The sequence below is a fragment of the Mirounga leonina genome, unplaced genomic scaffold (genome assembly GCF_011800145.1).
Source record: "Mirounga leonina isolate KUSES-001 unplaced genomic scaffold, KU_Mleo_1.0 Mir_418, whole genome shotgun sequence".
Taxonomy (NCBI): Eukaryota; Metazoa; Chordata; class Mammalia; order Carnivora; family Phocidae; genus Mirounga; species Mirounga leonina.
The window spans coordinates 4,170,867-4,196,967 of record NW_023270739.1 but is presented as its reverse complement, the minus strand read 5'-3'; the positions used below and the strand labels follow the sequence as shown (position 1 = coordinate 4,196,967).

The 26,101-nt window shown below is 46.4% G+C and overlaps 2 protein-coding genes across 5 annotated transcripts in view; one reads left to right on the top strand and one right to left on the bottom strand.

Moving 5' to 3' along the window:
* Window positions 1-1,324: 1,324 nt before the first annotated feature.
* Window positions 1,325-13,903, bottom strand: PHF5A (PHD finger protein 5A). Of its 3 annotated transcripts, none has more exons than XM_034987418.1 (4): window positions 13,764-13,903; window positions 13,323-13,346; window positions 12,425-12,591; window positions 1,325-1,428 (listed from the first exon to the last, which is right to left on the bottom strand). In XM_034987418.1, the coding sequence occupies exons 1-4, from the start codon at window positions 13,813-13,815 to the stop codon at window positions 1,399-1,401; spliced, it is 273 nt and encodes a 90-aa protein (XP_034843309.1). In that variant the 5' UTR covers window positions 13,816-13,903; the 3' UTR covers window positions 1,325-1,398. The 3 variants fall into 3 exon arrangements, with proteins under 3 accessions (XP_034843309.1, XP_034843308.1, XP_034843311.1); XM_034987417.1 differs by lacking the exon at window positions 1,325-1,428 and adding an exon at window positions 3,639-4,268; XM_034987420.1 differs by lacking the exon at window positions 1,325-1,428 and adding an exon at window positions 4,356-4,496.
* A 358-nt stretch (window positions 13,904-14,261) lies between these two features.
* The window catches only part of ACO2 (aconitase 2), a 56,820-nt gene continuing 44,980 nt past the window's right edge, over window positions 14,262-26,101 (top strand). The window contains exons 1-2 of one of the 2 annotated variants that reach the window (XM_034987410.1): window positions 14,324-14,374; window positions 17,138-17,203. In XM_034987410.1, the coding sequence (XP_034843301.1) occupies window positions 14,339-14,374; window positions 17,138-17,203 (102 nt within the window). In that variant the 5' untranslated portion in view covers window positions 14,324-14,338. Of the gene's footprint in view, window positions 14,375-17,137; window positions 17,204-26,101 lie in introns of both variants that reach the window. The other variant, XM_034987411.1, reaches the window with a different exon arrangement.

Below are 26,101 nucleotides of genomic sequence, written 5' to 3'. Positions count from 1 at the left end.
TCCTGAACCACCCAGGCATCCTGAGGGCAATGTTTAAAGGAAATTAAGGGGCGCCTGGGTGGCTCAGTCGTTAAGCGTCTACCTTCGGCTCATGATCCTGGAGTCCTGGGATCGAGCCCCGCATCGGGCTCCCTGCTCTGCGGGAAGCCTGCTTCTCCCTCTCCCACTCCCTCTGCTTGTGTTCCCTCTGTCGCTGTGTCTCTCTCTGTCAAATAAATAAATAAAATCTTAAAAAAAAAAAAGGAAATTAAATTACTATGTGTGTACAGTATATTTGAGAAACTGGAAGACACCTATTCTTTTTAAAACCTAGAAATCAATATCAAATACTGAATACTTAATAAATAATAATAATGCCATAAATCCAGGAAATGGCACCACTTTCTCAGGCTGACCATGATGAGTTCAATTATTTCAACTAGATCTATGTAGGTATACTTGTTTATTTTTTAGGTAGTGCTTTTTTTTTAGAGGCGGGAGGAGCAGAGGGAGAGAATCTTAAGCAGGTTCCATGCCCAGCATGAAGCTTGATCCCACAACCCTGAGATCATAACCTGAGCTGAAATCAAGATTCTGATGCTTAACCAACTGAGCGCCCCAGGTAATGCTTATTTAACAATGGAGAAAAACACTTAAAAAAACTTTTTTAAAGATTTTATTTATTTGACAGAGAGATACACAGCGAGAGAGGGAACACAAGCAGGGGGAGTGGGAGAGGGAGAAGCAAGCTCCCCGCAGAGCAGGGAGCCCGACGTGGGGCTCGATCCCAGGACCCCGGGACCCTGGGACCCTGGGACCCTGGGACCATGACCTGAGCCGAAGGCAGACAGCCAACGACTGAGCCACCCAGGCGCCCCAACACTTAAAATTTTTAAGACCATTCTGATTTTTTGTAGACATATACAGTTGGCTGAGATCATTTTCTAATTCTTGCCACAGAATTGTATAGTGTTAGAGGTTAAAATTCAGTTTGTAAGTTATGTTTTCCCAACAGCGGAGAATTTGGTACTATTATTAACCTAATTTTTAAAATTGAAGAGGACTGAACTTGAAATTCCAAAATAGACAATTAAGGATTTGAACTTCAAGACCAATCGCTTCTCGGCCTTTTGGCTAAGATCAAGTGTGAACTTCAAGACCATTCACTTTATCACAGGTGTTCTTTTTTTTTTTTTTAAGATTTTATTTATTTATTTGACAGAGAGAGACACAGGGAGAGAAGGAACACAAGCAGGGGGAGTGGGAGAGGGAGAAGCAGGCTTCCCGCGGAGCAGGGAGCCTGATGCGGGGCTCGATCCCAGGACGCGGGGCTCGATCCTAGGATGCTGGGATCATGACCTGAGCCGAAGGCAGACGCTTAACGACTGAGCCACCCAGGCGCCCCTATCACAGGTGTTCTTAACTCATTAGTTGTATTGTTCTCTTGGCCTTGGAAAAGAAACAAACCAACAACTGGATTATGAAACTAGGTGAGAGGAGCAGAGTTCAGCAGACTTCACTGGGTTGAGGTTGAACTTGCTCCATTCAGCAATGGAGCATGGGGGTGGGGTATGCCCTTGAAATCATCTGGGCATTCATCTTAAACTCGGTTGCAATACCCTTCAGAGGTATGCTCGCTAAGTCTGATGGAGCACAGTTAAAGTGGTGTTTTGCTGAAACTAAGGAGTAGCTTTAATTTTTTTTTAATTTTTAAAAAGATTTATTTATTTTCACAGAGAGGGAACACAAGCAGGGGAAGTGGGAGAGGGAGAAGCAGGCCTCCAGCTGAGCAGGGAGCCCGATGAGGGGCTTGATCCCAGGACCCCAGGACCATGACCTGAGCCGAAGGCAGACGCCCAACGACTGAGCCACCCAGGCACCCCTAAGGAGTAGCTTTTGATGTTTGTAAATGCAAGATGTTATGTGGACCAGGGTGGTTAATAAGCAAATTTTAAAAGTTGATTTGTCTTTATCCAGACAAAACATTTTGACTTACAGTACACATTAAAACTAAAATTACTATAGGATCAGTGACAAATTCTAATCTGAAAATTACTTGGTCTCTACAATTTTGACACACCATAATCCCCCTGACCCACACTTTAGAATTGCTCAGAGAGCTCCCCAAACACATTGCCCATTCAGATTGCTTCCCCCACACATATGTCGTTATCTGCCCAACCCACCCCTTTGCCCGTAGATTCCAATATATCCTTCAAAGCCCAGTTTATTATCCACCTTGACTTCAATTATTCATTTAATACTGAGGAGCTGCTACCTGCTGGGCCAAACAGACTTGGTTACTGCCACCATGGAGCCAGCCTAATGGAGGGCTGTCAATAATCACCAAACACTATCAACAAAATGCTATGGTGCTATGTGGGATTCCAACAAGAGGAATGAACGTAGATTGGGGGTCAGGAGAGGCATCGTTTGAGGCAATATTATCTAAGGTCTGAAGGATGTGTAACAGCTGGACAAAAGGGGGACCGAGCATTAGAGAGAGCTTAATAGGTAAAAAGCACTGAGCAGGAAGGAAACCAGCAGTTGAGGAACTGAAATGAGCCCCAGTGGCTAGAGTGTGAAGAGTGGTAGGAGATGAGACAGGAAAGCTTTAAGGATTATCGTTACCCCTGTGGCTATGACCTTCCACTGGCCTTCCTGAGGTGCCCCCAACCTAGGCCAAGAACCTCCTTTGTGCATCCTCCCTGGGTTATTCTAAACTGTTTCTGGCTGCCTTCATTATTCCATTTCTTGAAGGCAGAGATTGTATTTTAATTCAATTTTTGACCCTCAATATATCCCAATTAATCAAGCGTTCTGTTGATCCAAACCAAAGCTCTGATAAGTAGTCAGAAGACTATCTTTGTTCCTTGTCTTTGCTGCTAAATTTCAGTGTAACTTGGGCCAAGCCTCTGTATTCCTAAGGACTCAAAACCTGCTTCAAATCTATGGTGTCAAAGACCACTTGACTAAAGTCTCAAATTATGATTATTTAGGATAACCTGTTGATCACCTCTAGCAGGGAAAAAGTAAATAGTTGCGTTAGGGTAAAGGATACGTCTGCATTTGCCCTTATTCTGTGTATTTACTTAAAAATAATAAAAAAGGGGAACATATACTCAATGTATTTATGTCCACTTTGTGAAACGAATCAACCAAGTTCCGTTCTCTGAACTCATCAGTTTGAACACATTTTGTCTCATCCCTGTGACCATGGTTGGAAGTCATTTCTTCAGTTCAAATTAAAGTTGAACAGGAAGAGGGGAGCCTCGGTGGCTCGGTCGTTGGGCGTCTGCCTTCGGCTCAGGTCATGATCCCAGGGTGCTGGGATTGAGCCCCACGTCGGGCTCCCTGCCCAGCGGGAGGCCTGCTTCTCCCTCTCCCACACCCCCTGCTTGTGTTCCTATTCTCGCTCTGTCAAATAAATAAATAAAATCTTAAAAAAAAAAAAGTTGAACAGGAAGAAAAAATAGTAAGTTTCTAAAAACAACCTTGATTTATCTATAACGAAAGGCATCAATGGTTTAGAATTCCTTCCAGCAATAATAAGAGAAGAAGGTGCTTGATGAATCCCAATACGCCTATTCTGAATCACAAATTCCTGGGTGACTAAAATAAATTCCTAGAGTCAAACTTAAATTGGGACTGTGACCGAGTACCAGAAAAGAAACACCTGCTTTATTAATACAACAGCAACAGAAAGGGATTCCAAGTTCTTAGAAGAAAAATAACATGAATAGGCACCACCGGCTAAGTGTTACAAGATCCAATGCCCACGCTGACTGTTCGGAGAGCCCCCCACCCCACTGCAGATGTCTCATCAAGGACAGCTGCCAAAAACAGGTTTCTCACTGCGGTAGCTTCACAGTCAATTCCTCAAACAGAAGACTGAGATGATAGTATTGCTGTTTCAGAAGCTCTTGGTGTAGAGAGAGCATAGCAATTTGGAAAACATGCTTGTTTCTTGAATTCAAGAAAAATCATGAACCAGTCTATCTATTTTCCTCTGCTACGGTGTGCCAGAGTGTTCTGTGAAAGATTTCTTTTCCGGGTAAGAGGAGAGGCAGGGAGGAGAGGGGCCCGTGTACTAACAGGCACTCGGGCGGTGCCCTGTGCCTACTCCCTCTGCGCTGCTGGTGGTAGGCATCTTTTCTGGCAGCTGCTGCACTGGGAGGGAGGAGGAGGCCACCCGCCAATCACCTCTTCTTGAAGCCGTACTTTTTGCGTTCATAGAAGAGATCGGTCTTAGAGCTCCCCAAATTGACAATCTTTGGGCAACCATCTCTCTGGAAAACAGCATAGAGAAGTTGTTAGAAGTCTTTGAGCCTGAACTGAGAGCGATTGAAGGTAAAAATAAGTTATGGATCAGTGGGTTTAGCCATTTACCTTATCCGCTCAGTTATCCTATGCAGTCAATCATCAAGAATTTATTGAGCATCTAGAATGTGCCCAGGGCTTGTCCACTCTCCAGACAGCGTGGCCTGCACTTAGAATGTCGGATGCTCAGCCCACTTCTGTTGCAGATATGATATAGCTGAGGTAGAGTTTAACTCTTAAGATATCCAAAGGGTTTTCTTCAAGTGAGAGGTAAACAATCTGTAATGATCATCTATAGATCAAGCTCTTTAGCTCTCCTCCACCAGCTCAAGAAAGGGAAGAACACCACCAAGGCAAAAAAAAACCCTACAGGCTTTAGGAGATAGTACTTTACATGTTAAATACCATAGGAGAAAACTGGGCTTGATGTGTCCTTTTAATTCACTTAATTTGACACATGGTCTTGGGGGAAGAGTGTTCCTGTGTTAGAGATGGCTGCTGAAGGTCCGTACTGATTTGTAATGACACGTTCCCCTGGCCATTTTGTGAGCTTGAGCGGTTTCAGTGAAGCCCCTGGGAAGCTGTGTTCTGCAGAAATAATGACTACCTCAGTTGATCTGGGATGATGGGAGGAAAGTTGGGGAAGATGCTACTAGAGAAAACCTTCACAGGTCTGGTTTTATTAAACACCTGCTATCAAAGGAGGTTGCTCCCTGGGACACTGGGCTTTAGAATGAATTAATGATCAAGTCCTTAGACATCTCATTTCTAATTTAGGTGATTTCTCTTTTGGGGGGCCAATATCGACACCGTACAAAAATCCCTAAAAACACACAAAGCCAACGCTAACATTTCATCATTTTCTAAAAAACATGTAGTATATATTACCTTGAGAACTGCTATCTGTGGAGTTCAGTGTGCTGAGGGAGCCAGGGAGTGGGCCCAGCCCCACCAACAGCTCCCGATGTGAACTCAGGCCGTGTAAGCTCTATTTAAAGTCCTGGGGCAAATGAGGCAGCACCTGCCTCTTATGGTGAAGGTGGCCTGATACCAAACACAACCATGCTCTAAGCTCTTTATCTTTAGAGATGCTATGAAATGTTGTGCTATGACAGCCTGTTTAGGCTTATTATGCCTTACTGACTTGCACGACTGTGGGCAAATCACTTCTCTTTGGACTCATATTCCCTAACTGTAAAATAAGTGGACCAGATCAGGTCCATGTGTACAAACTGTAGAGAGCCCTGCAGAGTTCTGTGAGGTGCCAGGTGATACCAAGGACCCATCCTTCAAACTGGGCAGCTCCGTACTCACAGCTTAGGTTAAGATGGTAGATTGTGGTGTCAGGCCACCTGACTTTTGATGTTATTAATCTCTTTGTATCTCTTTTTAGTCACGTATAAAATTAGCACAATGGTAGAACTTATCTACAGAATTACAAATCAATAAATACTTAAATAAATGGATTTCCTGATTTTATTTGACAGAAAGAGAGTGCACAAGCAGGGAGAACAGGAGAGGGAGAAGCAAGCTCCCAGCTGAGCAAAGAGCCCAATGTGAGACTCGATCCCAGAACCCTGGGATCATGACCTGAGCTGAAGGCAGACACTTAACCGACTGAGCCAGCCAGGTGCCCCTGTAAAACACTTTCTGAAGATAGGACTCTACATATTAAAAAACAGTTGGGGGGCGCCTGGGTGGCTCAGTCGTTAAATGTTTGCCTTTGGCTCAGGTCATGATCCTGGGATCCTGGGATTGAGCCCCACACTGGGCTCGCTGCTCGGCGTGAAGCCTGCTTCTCCCTCTCCCACTCCCCCTGCTTGTGTTCGTGTACTTGCTCTCTGTCAAATAAATAAAATATTAAAAAAACAGTTGGAAAACCAATGTATCGGATTATGAGATCTTTGGTTTTTATGGCATTGTCTCTCACAGACTGTTTCCTGTTTTCTTGCCTAAACACTCCTGCGTTTTATTTTCTACACATCTCCCAAGGGTCTAATTGTTGTTCCCAAATTCTACCAATGCTGTATGAGATGAGGATGTGCTCTCCGGAACAGGCTAGCTTTTGTTGAATATGCCTGTGAATGGGATCCTGAGGCGGGGCTCCATCCCAGGACCCTGGGATCATGACCTGAGCCAAAGGCAGATGCCTAACTTACTGAGCCACCCAGGTGCCCCAGTAATTGTGTTTTTCTGATCTCAAAAATTTTTTCATTGCTTTTTCCTGCATTTCAGTTTTGTATAGATTTCCATTTGCTACGTTATGTTTTGGTAATGGTAAGTGTTGGATTTAAAATATTAGTTGGGGCACGTGGGTGGCTCAGTCAGTTAAGCTTCAACTCATTTTGACTCAAGTCATGATCTCAGAGTCTTGGGATTGAGCCCCGGACGACACTGGGCTCTGGGCTCAGTGGGGAGTCTGCTCCTCTCCCTCTCCTCCTGCTTGCTCCAGCAAGTGCCCCGCCTAAGGATCTCTGCTCAGTGGGGAGTCTGCTCCTCCCTCTCCTCTGCCCCTCCTCCCTGCTTGTGCTCTCTCTCAAATAAATAAATCTTAAAAAAAGAGAAAAATACAATTACCGAAAGTGGGCCTACATCTTTCTTACAAATGATAGCAAAGAATTATGAGATGGGTGCTAGTGGCAAGGCCTGCTTTATTAATTGAAATTAAATGTGTTGTTCCTTTTTTTTCTTTAAGTAATCTCTATATCCAACATGGGGCTCAAATTTACAACCCGGAGATCAAGAGTCTCATGCTGTACTGACTGAGCCAGCCAGGTGCCGGTTTTTTGTTTTTAATTAAAAATAAATAAATAAATAAACAAACCTTTATTTGCAGACTCCCCAGTGAGGGTGGAGCCTGACATGGGGCTCAATCTCAGGACACTGAGATCATGACCTAAGCTGAAATCAAGAGTCAGCCACTTAACTGACTGAGCCAGCCAGGTGCCTGTGTTTTGTTTTTTTAAAGTAAACTACTGACCAACATGGAGCTCAAACTCAAGACCCTGAGATCAAGAGTCACGTGCTTTACCAACTGAGCCAGCCAGGCACCCCAAATGTTGTTCATACTTTTTTTTTTTTTTTAAGATTTTATTTATTTGAGAGAGAGACACAGAGAGAGAGAGGGAACACAAGCAGGCTTCCCGCCGAGCAGGGAGCCCGATGTGGGGCTCGATCCCAGGACCTTGGGATCATGAACTGAGCTGAAGGCAGACGCTTAACGACTGAGCCACCCAGGCACCCCAATGTTGTTCATTCTTTTGACAACTGTTTAGTGAGTAACAATAATGTGAAAACCAGACTGTACATTGATTGGGACCTTAATAATAGTATCATATTTTCCATCTGAAAGGCCTTTAAGCTCTCAATAATGGTATCCATGAAATAACAGGGATACTACTTCCTTTTTGGGGAGAATTCCCTAAAGCTACCCACATGTTCGCAGCAAAGACTTGAACATGGGCTTTCTGCCTTCTAGTCTGGTGTTTTTACTACCCAGGCTTCTCAGAGGCAAAAACCAAAACTTTCCCATGGTTTAAGAAATTGTAAAGGAGGTAAACTTATGAATTAATTTTGAAAACTACCAAATATCTTTTTTTTCAGCCTAACGGCTCTGCTGTACACTAAACAGGGAAAAGAGAATGATATAAATAGTGAGAGGGAGGGCGCCTGGGTGGCTTAGTCATCACGCGTCTGCCTTCAGCTCAGGTCATGGTCCCAGGGTCCTGGGATCGAGCCCCACATCAGGCTCCCTGCTCAGCGGGAGGCCTGCTTCTCCCTCTCCCACTCCTCCTGCTTGTGTTCCCTCTCTCACTGTGTCGCTCTCTGTCAAAGAAATAAAATCTTAAAAAAAAACAAAAAACAAAAAAACAGTGAGAGGGAGAGGCACATCCTTAATCACCCTGAGAATAGCAATATAGTGAGGTGGTTTGAGGCAGTGCTTTGACTGTGACCACCCATTCTTTTTTTTTTTTTAAGATTTTATTTATTTATTTGACAGAGAGCGACAAAACGAGAGAAGGAACACAAGCAGGGGGAGCGGAAGAGGGAGAAGCAGGCTCCCCTCCGAGCAGGGAACCCGATGCAGGGCTCAATCCCAGGGCCCTGGGATCAAGACCTGAGCCGAAGGCAGGCGCCTAAGGACTGAGCCACCCAAGCGCCCTAACCACCCATTCTTAAAAGTGATGAAACCATCTTCAATATTACCATGGTTTGTATTTATCATCACCCAATAAAATATTATTCCTTAGAACTTAATTTTTCTCGTTAGAGAGAAAATATAATTTTAATTTTAATTTGAATTTGAATTTAATTTAAATTTAATATTTGGGGGGCAATAATGAAATGAAAAACATGAGAAACAGGGAGTCAGAAAACTTGGGTTCTAGTCTTGGATCTGCCACTGATTAGCCATGTGACCTTGGGCCAAGTTGCTTAACATCTGGAAGCCTTAGTTTTCTTGTTTGTATCACAAAGAACTTTTGGAAAAGAACGTTCAGCACAGTTTGGGGCACACAGCAAGAGCTCTATAAATGTTAGTGGCTATTCCCCTTGTCTTCTGGTTGGGAGAGCTGAAGAAAATATAAATAAAAGAAATAAAGAAATTGAGGGATAAGGGGACATCAGATCAGTATGATGCTGCACTGTAAGAAATTATGAACGAGTCCTCTGGCAGCAGCGCCCACAGATATGACTCCTGAGTATTCTTGATGCTGAAAACCTAAGTGAGGAACCCGTTTAATTCACTGGTCTAACTCCCTTATAAATTATGAAAATGGCAGGAAGAGGAGCACAGTAACTGGGCTTGCTTTGTTTGCAGGAGGATTTCTTTTTTTTTTTTAAATAAGATTTTATTTATTTATTTGAAAGAGAGAATGAGAGACAGAGACCACGAGAGGGAGGAGGGTCAGAGGGAGAAGCAGACTCCCCGCCGAGCAAGGAGCCCGATGCGGGACTCGATCCCGGGACTCCAGGATCGTGACCTGAGCCGAAGGCAGTCGCTTAACCGACTGAGCCACCCAGGCGCCCTGCAGGAGGATTTCTGCCTAGGAAAAAGGTCTGAAGGACTTAATCTACATGAAGATCTGTAAGGCTGAGAGGCTGGATCATGTCACTGGACTGCTTTGTGGTCCTTGGAAACTACTGCTGAGTAAATGTAAGCTAGATGCCATCTCAAGTATCCTCAGAACATTCCTATACGTATGAAGTAGACGGAGTGATGTCTAAAATAATTATCAGGAACGGAATGAAGCACAAAGATCCAAAGTATCAGTTCACGCACCACATGCAGACAAGTCAGACAGTAATTAACATTTATTAAGCACTCTGGTTACAAGCTTATTCCAGACAAGAACTCTAGCTACAACCATGTAGAAGTTAAAAAAAATGTTGTCCTTATGGACTCTGTAGCTAGTTTAAGACCTGTTCATATTTTTCTCATCATTGCTGTTGCCTTCCCATAGTTTCACTGCTTATAGATTATAAATAATTATAAAATACTTATTGTATACCAGACCTTATGGATGGCTTACAGGAGAAGCACCAAAATGTGGACCATGTTTATAATACATACTAGACACTATACCAAAAACTCAGGAAGAGAAATAAATAGTGAAACCAAGGTCCTTTCTCTAAAGGAGTGCAACCTAGCTGGTGGATCAGATAGATAAAGATATGCTTTGACACACAAAGATAAATGCAAATCAGAGTTCAGGATAGGATAATGTTTAAATCATCAACTGAAATGTCCCACTTCCTGGGGCTAGACAGGCTCCAAATACATAGACTGAGGGGGCTGGGTGTTTCTACTCAACATGGGCACATCCTACCAGAAGAACTTATGAAAGGATGACAAGGTGTAATAGGGACACCACTAGCTTTACTCAGACAATCTGCACTTGCCATTTATTAGCTGGGTAACAGACTGTAAAATGGGGATAACATGGGACACCTGGGTGGCTCAGTCGGTTAAGCGTCTGGTCATGATCCCAGGGTCCTGGGATGGAGTCCTACATTGGGCTCCTTGCTCAGCAGGGAGCCTGTTTCTCCCTCTGCCTGCCGCTCCCCTGCTTGTGCTCTGACAAATAAATAAAATCTTAAAAAAAACCCCAACAAAATGGGGATAACAATAATCCCTATTTAACAAAGTTATTGTGAAGAATAAAGGATGACATCTATATACTAGTCCGCACATGGGAACATTAAGAATCATGTATCATTTTTTAAAATTAATTAATTAATTTATATATTTTAAAGATTTTATTTATTTGATAGAGAGAGACACAGTGAGAGCAGGAACACAAGCAGGGGGAGTGAGAGAGGGAGAAGCAGGCTCCCCGCTGAGCAGGGAGCCCGATGCGGGGCTCGATCCCAGGACCCCGGGATCATGACCTGAGCTGAAGGCACACTTAACGACTGAGCCACCCAGGCAACCCTAAATTTTATTTATTTATTTGACAGAGACACACTGTGAGAGGGAACACAAGTAGGGGGAGTGGGAGAGGGAAAGCAGGCTTCCTGCAGAGCAGGGAGCCCGATTTGGGGCTTGATCCCAGGACCCCGGGATCATGACCTGAGCCGAAGGCAGTCGCTTAACAACTGAGCCACGCAGGTGCCCCCATTTTTTTCTTTTAAGATTTATTTGAGGGGCACCTGGTGGCTCATTCAGTTGAGCATCTGCCTTCAGCTCAGGTCATGAGCCTGGGATCCTAGGATCCAGCCCCTCCCTCTCATCAGGGAGCCTGCTTCTCCCTCTCCCTCTGCAGCTCCCCCTGCTGCATGCTTGCTCTCTGTCAAATAAATACAGTCTTAAAAAAAAAGAATTAAAAACAAAAGATTTATTTGACAGAGAGCACGCACCTGCGAGAGGGGGGAGGAGCAGGGGAGAGAGAATCCTCAAGCGGACTCCCTGCTGAGCACAGATCCTGACCGAGGCTTGATCCCAGAACCCTGAGATCATGACCTGAGCTGAAACCAAGAGTCAGCTGCTCAACCTACTGAGCCACCCAGGCATTCCTCATGTTATCTTTTGCCTTACCCTAGATTAGGTAACCAGGTACCTTCTATTAGCTTAGTGGTACTATTATGACACTTAAAAAAACTTTTTTTGGGGGGCGCTTGGGTGGCTCAGTTGGTTAAGCGTCTGCCTGCGGCTCAGGTCATGGTCCCAGAGTCCTGGGATCGAGTCCTACATCAGGCTCTTTGCTCAGCAGGGAGTCTGCTTCTCCCTCTTACTCAAATAAATAAATAAAATCGTAAAAAAAAAAAAAACAACCACAAAACTTTTTTTATGATTTTATTTATTCGTCAGAGAGAGAGCACAAGCAGGAGTGGCACAGCAGGCAGAGAAGCAGGCTTCCTGCCGAGCAAGGAGCCCAATGTGGGACTTGATCCCAGGACCCGAGCCGAAGGGAGACGCCTAACCGACTGAGCCACCCAGCCGACCGACACTTCTTTTTACTGTGTCATACATAAGAAGAAAACAAGCAAATTCATAGTCCCCATCCCCCTAAGAAGGTTCCTGTTTCCAACCTAAACAAAAACAGTAAAACTTGCTTTTGTTTTAGATCTACAAGCCCTCTATCCTGGCATTTGACTAAAGGAATTGAATAGCCACTGCCGCCACACGATGTCAAGGGGCAAAAACGTCACAAGACAGAATCACAATCCTGCAATATCAGACCAAAGGCATTCTTTAGCCAAAGTGGGAATCAACTTCAGTTGTCCCAAATTCAACTGTCACCACATCCACTCAAACAATCTTTAATGATAGTAAAGAAAATGACTGAGTAGCTATTACATACTACGCACTGTGCCAGGACTCACAAAGTGCAGGATGTTGTTTCTGAATTAAGAATAATCAGAGAGACATCAAAGGAGTAGAGAGGGCTCTCCAAATTGCTGACGTTGACAAAGTTTTGCTTCTGTTGCATTTTAGCCCTTGATGCAAAATAACTGCCTTTTATTGGACTACACCCACCTCACCTCATAGAACTTGAGGCAATTATAACCTACGTGCCTGGCTGAACATAGTAATCTCCACAGGCCATAGGAGTTTGCCGTGGTTGGCAAAGAGTTACTGAATAAAAGCGGCAAAGATCAGACGGAAAGCTTAGTATACACTCACATCCTTCTCCTGGATGGTGCACTCCTTACAATAATAGGCATCAGAGACTCCAGGGCCTCCACAGATCACACAGCGCCCCTGGTAAGAGCCATAATTACACTCATCGCAGATGCGCACCAGCGTGCAGGGACGCACGTAGGAGTCACAGATCACACATTTGCCATCACCTGCGAAGAAGAGAGAATGGAATTATGCCCACATGCAAGTACCTCCTTAAGTCTACTGCCCTCCTGCTATGGGGAAATACGGTAGTCTCCACCTGATTGTGACTTTAGGACCCTCTATTTTGGTTATCACAAAACTCAGCTAACCCAGCGTCCATCCCAATCCCTTCAACATGTAAGTTAACCAACTAATATATAAAGAGGTTAGAACATCACCTCATAGACAAGAACTCTCTATCATTACCGGTAAAGAACTGTGTATGTGTGTTTTGGGGACGGGGTCAGGCCATCTCCTGGCCAAAGCTAGAGATTTTCTCAAAACGTAAACATAGGGACTCCTGGGTGGCTCAGTCGGTTAAGCAACTGCCTTCGGCTCAGGTCATGATCCCAGACTCCTGGGATCAAGTCCCGCATCAGGATCCTTGCTCAGCGGGGAGCCTGCTTCTCCCTCTGCCTGACGCTCCCCCTGCTTGTGCTCTCTCTCTCTCTGACAAATAAATAAATAAAATCTTTAAAAACAAACAAACCCCCTAAACATAATGTTTAAAATGTGCAAGTTGGAGCGGGGAGATGGAGAGGGCTTTGGTTGCAGCCTAGGACTCAATGTTCACATTCTTCCAGGCACATCTACTCAAAACCCTCTTTGTGTTACTGCTGGAAATGCCCGTTTGCTGGCTTTACACAAACTTGTGAGGGGAAGGAGTGGGGTGTTCGGGAGGGCGTGTTCCACTCACATTTTTCACACAGTCTTCCGATGGCTGCAAGATCAAAGATGGTAAAGAGCACAGTTAGAATTGGTTTTGACGAAGATCCTCGAGTTTGGGGTGGCGACACAGCAGGCACTGCAGTGAGCCTTACGGGCTCTTATCCGTCTTACCTTCCTCGTAAGCTTCCGTGCAAAGCAAACCCACACCCTTCTGAGGCCGCTCCCAGGTCCTGGGCAATCTGAGCTTCCCCGGACCTCACTTCGGCCGCCCGCCTCTGGCTCCCAGCACGCGCGCCCCCGCCCTCTTTCCATCAGAGCCCACAAACCCGCGCGCTCCCACGCTACCAACCGTGAGGCGGGAAACGTGGCGCCTCCGAGGCAAAACCCTAAGGATGAGATGGGAGCCTCTGACCCCCCAGCTCCTAACACCATCCCCACCCAGACAGCTGGGAGCAGAAAGCTGCCTCACCAACACCAGCCTGCTTGCGGCAAAAGATCAAATCCGGATGATGTTTAGCCATAGTCCAAACGCTAGCCGGCCACCGGAAGCTTAAAGAACTTCCGCCCGACCTTTAGCCTCCATTTTCCAGCCTCCCGGTCGCTGTGATTGGTCCTCCAGGCTTCATCAAGACCGGTTCGCTCTCGCTCGCTCTGGCTCGCTCTCGCGTGATCAAAACCTCAAGTTAAAAAGTAGGAGTTTCCGTCGTGGCTTGGGAGCCAGGTCCTGGCAGATGCATGGAAGTCATTAAAAAAATGCCTTTCCCAGATTTGGATGGAAGAGACAACTGAAACTTGCCCTTCGATAACACATTTATGTGCCCGGTATTTACTTCCGCAAGTGTTTTTATGCAGCTCTTTTCCTTTCAGGCCTCCGTTTCTAACACGGAAGCTCCGCCCACTGCGCTCGCCGGGATCTGGCCCCTCAACGGAGGCTCCGCCTTCAGCGTCATGCGTTTCTCTTTAGGCCCCGCCTCTGCCCCAAAGCTTTAAATGCGCGGTGGTTCACGTCATTTTCACGCGACCTCATCTTTGTCAGTGCACAAAATGGCGCCTTACAGCCTACTGGTGACCCGGCTGCAGGTGAGCGAGTTCAGGGCCCTCTGGGTTCATGAGGGCGCGGTGCCTCCTACTGTGCCTGCGGCTGTGGGCGAGGCAAGGCGAGGCGGGCCCGACCTCCCGCCGACTTTTCGTGTACCTGTCCGGACCGCGGGCCTAGCGCCGGTGCCGGCTCCTCCCGCGCCCGAGGTCAAGGCGTCCCGGCTCGGCTCTCCCGGTCCTGTCCCCGCCCCGTGGCAAGCGTAGGTCTAAGCAGTGGCTGTCAGGTGAAGAGTGGAGGCACCTCTTTCTGAGGACTGCACTCTCCTCTCTTGTAGGGTGTCTTTCCGTTCCTCAAGGTGAGGACAAGGTGACTGAGGGGGCGCGGTCATTGTGGAGCCCGCTAGGCCCAGAGTCTGAAGGCCTCATTTCTCATCTCTCGGCAGCAGAGTCCTGCCAGCCAGGTGCATCTACGATTGCCAGGCCTGGAGACTGTAGAAGAGTTTAGTACCCTGTTCCAATTTAAAAGGATCCTGTGGAACATATAGCCAAGAAAGCAAGGGGACTTTCCTGGCCCAGACGTAGTAAATAGTAACAATAACAGTAGTCTCTCATCTCTGCAAGATTGCAAGACTGTTCTAATTCCTCATCATATCATTTGATTATTCATATAATCATTTATTCTCATTGGATAGGTGACAAAACTGCTAGAAAGTAGGTGAAAGTTTGTGCTCTCTTGAGTGTCACCGAGGTGGTGTGGCCGGAGCATCTGCACTACTTACCCTTTTGTTCTTGTTCATGTCAGTCTGTCTTTTATGAGCCAGAGTGTGATCCTTGAGCTGACATTTGTATTTGTGAGAGTACTAGTATAGAGTATCTTGAGCTCAGTTGCTTTTCAGTTACTAGGTGGGAGGATAAAGAGACTCAACAGTTTGACCTTGACTGTCCTGTTACGAACCATCTATTAAATTGACTGTGACTGCCGGATGGTTTTCTTCAGTCCTAACTTAACAACACTAGGGAGGTTTTATATGTAAGGTTTCAATGTCAAGCATGTGTTTTTTTTTTTTTTTTTAAGATTTTATTTATTTATTTGACAGAGACAGCGAGAGAGGGAACACAAGCAGGGGGAGTGGGAGAGGGAGAAGTTGAGCAGGGAGCCTGAGGGGCATCAGACCAGGGACGTCAGACGCCGGGCTAGATCCCAGGATCCTGAGATCATGACCCGAGCGGAAGGCAGTCGCTTAACCGACTGAGCCCCCAGGCGCCCCAAGCATGTATTTTGTTAATAAAGCAAGCAATAAAGTAGACATTCTCTAACAACCTTTACATTTAACTTTGTGAATCTGTTTTGAATCAAGTGGCACAGCTTTGATTATAAAATTAAAGAAGTTATGTGCTATACTCTCAGGAAGCATTGTGTTACGAGGGTTTTGTTTTGTTTTTTTTAAATCACATTGCTTAAATTTAGACCATAGGGTTTAAAATGAAATTGGGGCGCCTGGGTGGCTCAGTCATTGAGCATCTGCCTTCCGCTCAGGTCGTGACCCCAGAGTCCTGGGATCGAGCCCCGCATCGGGCTCCCTGCTTGGCGGGAAGCCTGCTTCTCCCTCTCCCACTCCCCCAGCTTGTGTTCCCTCTCTCGCTGTGCCTCTCTTTGTCAAATAAATAAATAAAATCTTAAAAAAAAAAAAATTCTAAAGAGATAATTAGGGCAAACCCCTTATCTTTGCCCAGAATTGAGAGATCGTAAGTATTTAAGACAAATGATTTCATTTTTTTTTTAAGAAGATTTTATTTATTTATTTGACAGAGACATGGCGAGAGAGGGAACACAAGCAGGGGGAGTGGGAGAGGGAGAAGCAGGCTTCCCGCAGAGCAGGGAGCCTGATGCGGGGCTCAATCCCAGGACACTGGGATCATGACCTGAGCCTCAAGGCAGACACTTAGCGACTGAGCCACCCAGGTGCCCGTCTCTTTAGAATTCTTGATTTTCTAGGTTAATGATGTACAAAGAAAGGTAGTTGTTTTTTCCTGATCCTGCTGTCCCATGGTGTAGTGAAGTCAGGCAATATTATTTGATGTTAAATGATTACAGATTTAGTGATCTTTGAAGAGAGGACTAATGTTACAGTATTTTTGAACTGAAAAAGGGTTTTGGAAAGCATTAGTGTTAGACTAGTACAGAAAGAGATCTGGGCCGTAGTTCATATTCTTTGCTGACCCTGTGACCTTGAGCAAATTACTTTTGAATTCTAGTTTCCTCATCTGTCAGTTTGGGATGATCTTCATTGATAAATGCTTATTGAGTACTTGGTAATAGGCTTCCATTCAGATTGTTATGAAGTGATAAGAAAATGGAATATATTTGTTTATGATCATCGTGTAGTCCAACTTCCTTTTTTATAGATGGATAATATAAGACCTTGGGAGCCTGGGTGACTTCCAGTAGCAGAGTGAGGATTAAAATCCAGGTATCCTTGTTTGTTCATTCAGTTAAGGTGAATGACTAGCAGTATACCACATTGCCTCCCAATAGCCAGGCTGTCTTAAGTAATGGCCAGCTAACACTGTGCTCTGAGAACCTTGTAAATTTACCTCTTTTGTGTTTAGCTAGATTTGAGAAGTGATGGTAGTACCTTAGTTGTCATGGCTGCAGAACCCTGTCCATGCGTTTCAGTTTATTCCTACCTCATTCACTGCATATTTATTGAATAATCACCACTTGCTTCGAATACAATGATGAGCAAAGCAGACAGTTCCCATTCTTGTGTAATTTGTACTATATTCTAATGTGTTTTACTGCAGAGGGCCTTGGAAGTCTTTCTCAGCCAAAATATTTTTCTTCTACCCTTGACTGGACCCAAGGTGAAGGTCAGTAATAGAATGATGACAATTACTACTGCCATGAAGAGTAGCTCACATTTACCTGGCTGTGTGCCAGTAATCCCACATGATCCTGTGAGATAAGGTAGACCTAGTGGCTCTAATAGACACACAGGATTAGAGAAGAAACACAGTATGAGGGTTAAGAACCTGGATTCTGGCATAACACTATCTTGACTTGAAAGCTGACTCTAATATTCCCTAGCTGTGACTGGGAAGATTACTTGACCTCTCTCTGCCGCGTCCCTCACCTGTAAGATATAGATAATGATAGTACATCTGGCCTATCTAATTATTGTATTATAGTTGCAAACTATTTAGAACCCTGCCTATACCTCGTAAGTGCTGTATAGTTAAGTATAATTAAATTAAGTAACATGAAATAAACTTGCCTAGGGCCTTGTCACTAGTCATTAGCAGGTGTGATTTGAATCTGTACCTTTTTGGTTCCGGAGTCTGAGGTCCTAGCACCTGCACTATACTGCTTCTCTTTGGCGTCAAGACTCAGCCTATCACCCAGGGTACAGTTAATGCTTCATAACCTGAGAACAGATCTCCTTAAGTTGAAAGTGTTCCACTGTTTAACAGTGCCTGCCATCAGCTTGTAAGGTTAGAAACAGGGAAAAAAAATGGTAGTCAACATTTTGAAAAGTCCCATTTTCTCTTTGGTATTTATTTTTTATTTGTGTGCACATGACTCTGGATGGTAGATAAAAGGGGTTGGGCACTTGCAAATATGTTTCTTAGGTCTTTGGTTTTGCCTTGAGGTACTGAGTTGCTGAGTTCTCATGTGACCTTGGGGAAGTCCTGTAACCTCACATGTAAATCTGAGATGGCCTTTAAGTACAAAGGAGTCTGACAAATTTGGCAGAAGTTCTCTGTGAAGTGCTATGTTAAAACAACAACCACCACCACCTTGGGAATTAGGAAACGGGTCATTCTGGTTGCATGTCACTGTACCGTCTCAGGTATCCTATAGTCAGCTGTTGACTGGAGTTGAGTAAATGAATGAATGATTGAATGGATGAGTAAACAAACTTCCAATCTAAAATTTGGGCAGAGGGAGTAGAGTCCTCATCTTGAGCACTAGGGGAGCAAATTGTTGCCGTTTGAACTAGCTGTTTCCAAAATGTTCATTGAATGCTTTACTATACGCCTAACACTGTTCTAGACCCTGTGAGTGCAACAGTAAACAAGAATAGTGGATCTTATATTGTAGTTCTGGGCAAACAAAATAAACAAGTAGACAACATTGTAGCTACTAAGTGCTATGAGGAAGGTAAAGTAGGATCCTGTGGTAGAGAGGGTAAGTGTGGGGACGTGACATGGCTTTAACTGGGGTGGTTGGGGATGGCCCTTCAGAAGAGGAGATATTTGAGCTGATACTTAATTGATAAGAAAGCAGCCCTTCAGTATTTTTTTTTAAATATTTTTATTTATTTATTTGAGAGCGAGCACGAGCAGGTGGGGGAAGGGGCAGAGGGAAAGGGAGAAGTAGACTCCCCACTGAGCAGGGAGCCCACCGTGGGGCTCAATCCCAGGACCCCGAGATCATGACCTGAGCTGAAGGCAGACACTTAACCGACTGAGCAACCCAGGCACCCCAGCCTTTCAATGTTTTGGGAGGAGAGATTTCAAGGAGGAGCAGCATGTGCAAAGCACCTGATGTAGGTGTGAGCTTAGTGTGTTGAAGATAAGAAATAAGGCCCCACTGGTTTAGTTGGTGGAGTGTGTAACTCTTGATCTCAGGGTTGTGGTTTCAAGCCCCATGCTGGGTGGAGAGATTACTTTAAAATAAAATCTTTTTTTTCCCCCAAATATTTTATTTACTTGACAGACAGAGAGAATGCACAAGCGGGGGAGTGGGAGGGAGAGGGAGGAGCAGGCTCCCCGCTGAGCAGGGAGCCTGATGTGGGGCTCGATCCTGGGACCCTGGGATCATGACCTGAGCTGAAGGCAGACACTTAACCAACTGAGCCACGTGGGCACCTCTTAAAAATGGTACCTTTAGGGGCGCCTGGGTGGCTCAGTTGGTTAAGCAACTGCCTTCGGCTCAGGTCATGATCCTGGAGTCCTGGGATCGAGTCCCGCAACGGGCTCCTGGCTCGGCGGGGAGCCTGCTTCTCCCTCTGACCCTATCCCCTCTCATGCTGTTTCTCTCTCTCTCTCTCTCTCAAATAAATAAATAAATAAAATCTTTAAAAAAAATGATATCTTTAGGGATGCCTGGGTGGCTCAGTCGGTTGGGCGTCTGCCTTCGGCTCAGGTCATGATCCCGGGATCTTGGGATCAAGTCCCGCATCGGGCTCCCTGCTCCGCGGGGAGCTTGCTTCTCCCTCTGTCTTTGTCTCTCTCTCTCTCTCTCTCTCTGTCTCTCATGAATAAATAAATAAAGTCTTAAAAAAAAAAAAAGAAAAATGGTATCTTTAAAAAAAGAAAAAATAAGGCCAGGGTGGCTGAGGGTTGAGAGGAAAGTCTGAGTAAGAGGTGGGGGCCAAGGTTATGTAGGCTTGGGTTTACCCCAAGTGGAATGAAAATTCCCTGGAAGGTTTTGTCCCCCAGCCTCCCCCCCCCCCCACTGGAAGGTTTTAAGCCAGGGAGTGACAGGATCTGATTTATGGTTGAAGAAAATCATTCGGGTTGCTGCATGGATGATGAACCACAGTGGGACAAATGAGGAGGTAGCGAGACCATTGGGGGCTGTTGGTATCATCCAGGGAGTGGTGATGGTGTCTGGGACTAGGGTTCTGGTAGTGGAGATATTTTGATAGGTTCGACGTGGAGTGTGAGGGATAGGGAATAATTAAGGATGACTCCTAGGTTTGTGGCCTAAGCAACTGAGAGATGGGTGAACTTGAATTCGGTAGTTAATGTGTTTTGCATAGTACTTGTAACATGGCCAGAGTTTGTTCATAAATTCTTGATTCTTGCATCAACTCTCAACAAGTACCTGTATTTCATAGGTGAGGAAGCTGGATGGGGTCAGGTGTCTTGCCCAGGGGTCCCTCGCTTGAGTATGAACATCATTTCCGAAATGAGCCCTGGTCTTTCCTGTCTGTGGCCTTTTTCTGGTACCTGGTGCCTCCCAGAGGGCCATCTGGTCAGTACTTCGAGTGTTGATGCTTGAGCGGTCTGTTTTCCTTGGCTCCAGCTTTGTTTGACACGCTTGTTTTTTCCTGTACCTGGTCTGGAAGGCAGTGGTAGGCCTTGGGCCTCTCAGTATGCAGGACGGGAGGGACTACGGGAAGGCTGCTTGCATTCTTTAAAAAGCACAAAGATCATCAGGACCCTGAGAGAGACTTCCTCTGCCTTGGACTTAGCGATCCTTATCCTGACCTGTGGCTTCACGCAAGGTTTCAGCCCTCTGTGGCCCTCAGGGTACACGTTGGCAAAGCAGGACTATTAATTGCTACCCTCCCATTAAGGATTCTGAAGGCTAATACTATTTGAAAAGTCCTTTAAGCTCTAATACACTGTAAAAATTTGTGAATAGTGTTTAATGTTATTGTAGGAATAGGCCCTTTAAAAGGTTTTTTTTTTTTAAGGAATAGGCCCTTTCTACCATTGAGAATAGGGGCAGATGTTTTCCGTCGTTTCTGAATGAACCTGTAGATGCTCTTCTTTATTTTGGGGGTCCCAAAAGGCATGGGTAATGCTTTTCTTGGGTTCATTCTGCAAAACTTGGATCAAAGGAAAGGGCACCAGTTTTGGAGCTGGGTCTGGAATTCTGCCTTTGCTGTGAGGCCATGGACAACATAGTTAACGTTCTAGAGCCTCAGTGTCCTCATCTGTAAGATGGGCTTAGTACCTTCTGCCTCCCAGGGTAGTTGTGAGTATTAAGTAGGACTGTGTGTGTAAAGTACCCAGGGCAAATCTGTGCAGGTACAGGCCCTTGGTGAATGACGCCCCTGAGCTCTCATGTTTAGAAAAGATTGGCTCATTAAGCATCTGCCTTTGGCTCAGGTCGTGATCCCAGGGTCCTTGGATCGACTCCCATGTTGGGCTCCTTGCTCAGCGGGAAGCCTGCTTCTCCCTCTTCCTGCTGCTCCCGCTGCTTGTGTGCACGCGCTCTCTCTCTCTCTGACAAATAAATAAATAAAATCTTAAAAAAAAAAAAAAAAAGCCTGGCTCTAGGGAAACTGCTTGTTCCTCCCTTAATCTCCATGGACTTCGGGTATGTAGTAGTTCAGGAAAACCTTTCAGGTGCTGCTGTAAGAGTTGGGAGAAGAGGGGCGCCTGGGTGGCTCAGATGGTTAAGTGTCTGCCTTCGGCTCAGGTCATGATCTCAGGGTCCTGGGATCGAGTCCCACATCGGGCTCCCTGCTTCTTGGGAGCCTCCTTCTCCCTCTGCCTCTCTCTCTCTCTCTCTGTCATGAATGAATAAATAAAATCTTAAAAAAAAAAAGAGTTGGGAGAAGAGGCAGAAATGAATCTGTTGGCTTCCTAATTTTATTCTCTGAGTTGAAGGGCAACATTGGGAAAATGAGCTTTAGAATTACATTTGTAGTATTTTTTTTAAAAGATTTTATTAACGGGGCACCTGGGTGGCTCAGTCATTAAGCGTCTGCCTTGGGCTCAGGTCATGATCCCAGGGTCCTGGGATCGAGCCCCTCATCGGCCTCCCTGCTCAGTGGGAAGTCTGCTTCTCCCTCTCCCACTCCCTCTGCTTGTGTTCCTTCTCTCGCTGTGTCTCTCTCTGTCAAATAAATAAATAAAATCTTAAAAAAAAATAAAGATTTTATTATTTGAGAGCAAGAGCAAGCGTGGGAGCACGAGTGGGGTGGGGGCAGGGCAGAGGGAGAGGGAGAAGCAGACTCTCTGCTGAGCAGGGAGCTCAGTGTGGGGCTCGATCCCAGGACCCCGAGATCATGACCTGAGCCGAAGTCAGATGCTTAACTGACTGAGCCACCCAGGTGCCCCACATTTGTAGTATTTTCATCATCAAAGTCTGAGTCCTGGGGGAAGTTGGGCCCAGTGGGAGTATTTCTGCTTCCATCCTGCAGAGACTGGGACAGCTTCTGATTGGGAGCTTGAATTCTGGGGCCAGTTGCAGGAGGAACCAAAGAGGTCTCAGAAGCCCCTCTAATCCCCCACACCTCGGTGCTGCGTAGCTGGATTCCTTCACCTTCTGCTGGACATTTGTGTTGTTCTTATGGTTATTTGAGAGAGCTGTAGAGCTGGTTTAAGACAAGGGCCCTGCCTGTGGAAGAGCTTATACGCTGGCGGGGAGGAAGTCACTTCTTAACTATACCACACCCTGGGCTGAAGCAAGGAGGGAATGGGTATGCTGGGCCATCGTGGAACTTGGGTGTCCTGTGTTTAGTCTGTGCCACACCATCGCTGCCGTTAGAGATACCAGTCACTGAACTAGGTCTTATTTTACAAAGACTGCCTCACTTGCCCTTCACAACACCCCTAAGAAGTAGGTATCATTAGCCTGAGAACCAGAGAGGCTAAATGGCTTGTCTGAGGTCACAGCTAGCACGCAGCAGGACCAGGTTTTGAATGCAGATTTGTTTGAGTGCAGAACCCAGGGTTTTTGCCACTCTACCAAACTGTTGCCCCAGAGTACTTCCCCGAGGGTAGAGAGTAGAAAGTAGACCTCTGTGGAGTTGGCTGGTTATAGGGGACACAGTTCAGTTGGCTCCCTGCCCTGTTTGGATGTATGTTTATTTGGGGCCTTGATTGCCTTTTGCCCCAAATACCAGCCAGACTTGAGAGGGAGAGGCTAGAGGGGTGAGTCCCCACAGAGGCAGCTTTATTCCTTGCCTGAGCTGTGGGCTAGCCTCACAGGCAGCCTATTGAGCTTGCAAAAGATGTCCTTCCTAAGTGTGTTAGTGCAGAGCTTTGCCCCGGGGGCCAGAATAGGGCTCAGGATTTGTATGCAGTTCACAGTGAGCCTGGAGTCTCTGCCACTGACACCAGCAGCAAAGGACAAGTAGGCAGGTGGGTGAATATATCAAGCAATTCCTTAAAGAACCCCCCCCCCCCCATATGCACTGCCTTGGAGCCCATTTAGAGGCTGACTTGGAGAGACCCAGCTCCCTGCCCCCTTCCCAAGCCTCTGACAAGGACTGCATCACCTTTTGTGCCTGCCAGTTGCATAGCAACCAAGCCAGCTGATTGCCTCCCGGTGGGAGAGAATTGTTTAGCTTTGGATTCTTGGGAGAGGTGCCAGGCATCGCCTCCCAGGGGTGGGAGAGAATTGTTCCAAGCAGCAGAGGTGTGGGAAGATGCTTTTTCTTAGGGCAGTGCTGACTGACAGGCATTCCTTGTGGCCCACCATGCCAGAGCCTGCCTGAGGCTTCCCTGCTGGGAACAGCCAGGCAGCTCCAAGCTCACAGCTCTGAGCCTGAAGGCTGCTGAGGGTCATGGTCAGAGGAACCAGGGGCCTTACCCTAGGGAGACCTTGAAGTCATCCTGCTGGTGAAATAAGTACGCGTTCCCCCACCCCTGGGCACAGGTTGGACGGCATGCCTGGGCAGCATGAGAGGGTAGATGAGACCTTTTCAGTCCCATTTCAGTTTGGCGATGTGCTGCTCTGGGGTCCCTGCTCTTTGTGAGCGAGGAAGGGGGTAGAGGACATGGTGGGAAACAGCACCCCTTAGTCCTTGCTGTAATACACAGGCAACGTACCCTCCCAGGAGAACTGAGTAATAGCTTACATTTATTGAATGCCTGTCAGGAATCCAGAATGAGCTCTGTGCTTTTCTTACATTTCTTTCCTTAAAGAATGTAGTGTATTCATAAAAACTCTTTCTCTCCATTCCAGTCCCCAAGGGCAAACACTGATAGGAATTTTGTGTTTTGTCATTGTAGATGGTTTTTTCTCTGCATTTACAAGCAATACATTCTTTGTAATCCTCACAAAAATCTCTGCTCTTTTACCCGCATTTTATAGAACAGGAACCTGAGGCTCAGAGAGGTGAAAAATCCTGTCTGAGGTCCTGTGGCTAGGGGAGCTGAGATTGTAAGCCAGATCCATCCAGCTCCAGAGTGGATGCCCTTTCTTTGACTTGGCACGGGTTGGAGTGTTTCCAAAATGGCACTCGGCAGGTCCGTGTAGGGCTGGTGGCTTCTTTGTCTCATGCTGAAGCAGCTGCCTCAAGAGACCAGGCCTCTTCCAGGAGCCCAGGCTATCGGGAGAGCTCAGCCACTTCGGCTTCCTGGCTTGCTCCAAGTTCTGGTGCTCAGCGACATGTGGTTCCATGTGCCGTGCCTCACAGGGTGGACAAAAGGTCAGGCTGGCCTCCTGCCTGAGAATATGTCAGTCTCTTTGGTTTGGACTGTTCTCTCTGTACAAGTGGTCCCAAGGGAAGACTGGTGTCCTTTGGAAAGAGAGCGTAACGTGTCTGACCTTGGCCAGTTGGGAAGGCCAGAGTTTCGAGTGTGTGTGCACAAAGCATGCCACAGGGTGGATCCCCTTTCCATATGCTTTGCCTCCGAGAACAGGTGCGGCCAGCTCAGCACCTCTGTTGAGGCACTCAAAATGTGAATTTGAAAGCACGATGGAGAGGCTTGGTTTCAAAATATGGCTCTGCCTTCATCTTTTTCATGACCAAATATTTCTTGAACTTCTGTGTGTCAGACATTGGTCTAGGCTCTGAATATGCATGGTAACGTGACTAGACAGGTTTTCTGCCTTCAGGGGGCTTACAGTTTAGTGGAATTTACTTTCTCATCTGCCTGAGTCTCCATTTTCTCTCTATACAAGGGACAAGCTGACTTGTAACAATCCCACTTGGCACACTTGTTGGGAAGGTGACATAAGATAACCTTTGTGATCTTGCCTGGCATAGTTTTTTTTTTTTTTTTTTAAGATTTTACTTATTTATTTGAGAGAGAGAGAATGAGAGAGAGCAAGCACATGAGAGGGGGGAGGGTCAGAGGGAGAAGCAGGCTCCCTGCCAAGCAGGGAGCCCGATGCGGGACTCGATCCAGGGACGCCAGGATCATGACCTGAGCCGAAGGCAGTCGCTTAACCAGCTGAGCCACCCAGGCGCCCTTGCCTGGCATAGTTTTGTTTCGTTTCTTTTCATTTCTTACCAGGCTCCCCAGTGGGGTCCACTTTGGGTACGTTTCCTCCTTCAGAAGTTGTTCTGTGTCAGTAAATGCAGGATCAGCAGAGTCTCCCTTACTCCCTTGGAGCCCTGGAGATTAGATCTCATCCAGTAAGGGAGGGGGCACTACCAGGACCCGGGAGCCAGACTCCACCAAAGACACTTCGGTTCAGTGGTTGGGACCAAGAGCCCCCCATTGAGGGCTGAGCCTGCCTGGCTGTTGGGCCAGAGCAGAGGCTGGGAGACACCTTCTGGAGCACCATGAGAAGACCATGGGCTCTGTAGGTTCCCAGCTGTGTGACCTTGGGCAGGCCACTTCCTGTCTCTGGGCCTCTGCATCTTCAGGGCAGTTAGGGAGGCTGAGCTTTGTACATCAAGGTTTAGCAGAGTAGTTGGCACGGAGCAGGGTGGCAGCTAACAGCTATTTATTCCAAAACAGATCTGTGGGCATCTGGCTACTATGGGAGACCCCCACCCAAGTGTAAAATTAGGGAGTTGTTTTGTAGCAGAGGAAATGCTGTGTTGATGCTTAGACTGTTGAAGACACGATTAGGGTTTTCAAGGATCTGAAAGGCGGAAGTGTGGAAGAGTGACTAGGCTCATTTGATCTGGTTCCAAAGGGCAGGGCTAGGAAGTGAGGCCTGTCGTGTGTCAGGCACTGGACTGGGTACTTCCCATAGGTGCTCTCCCTGTGGCCTGGGAAGGTTATCCCCACTCAGAGAAGGTGATGTTTAGGTGCTAAATACGGCTGCACGAGGTTACACGGCTTATTGGGGGCAGAGTCTCTGGTGCTGGAATCTGTGTTCTGATGTGACTGAGGCATGTT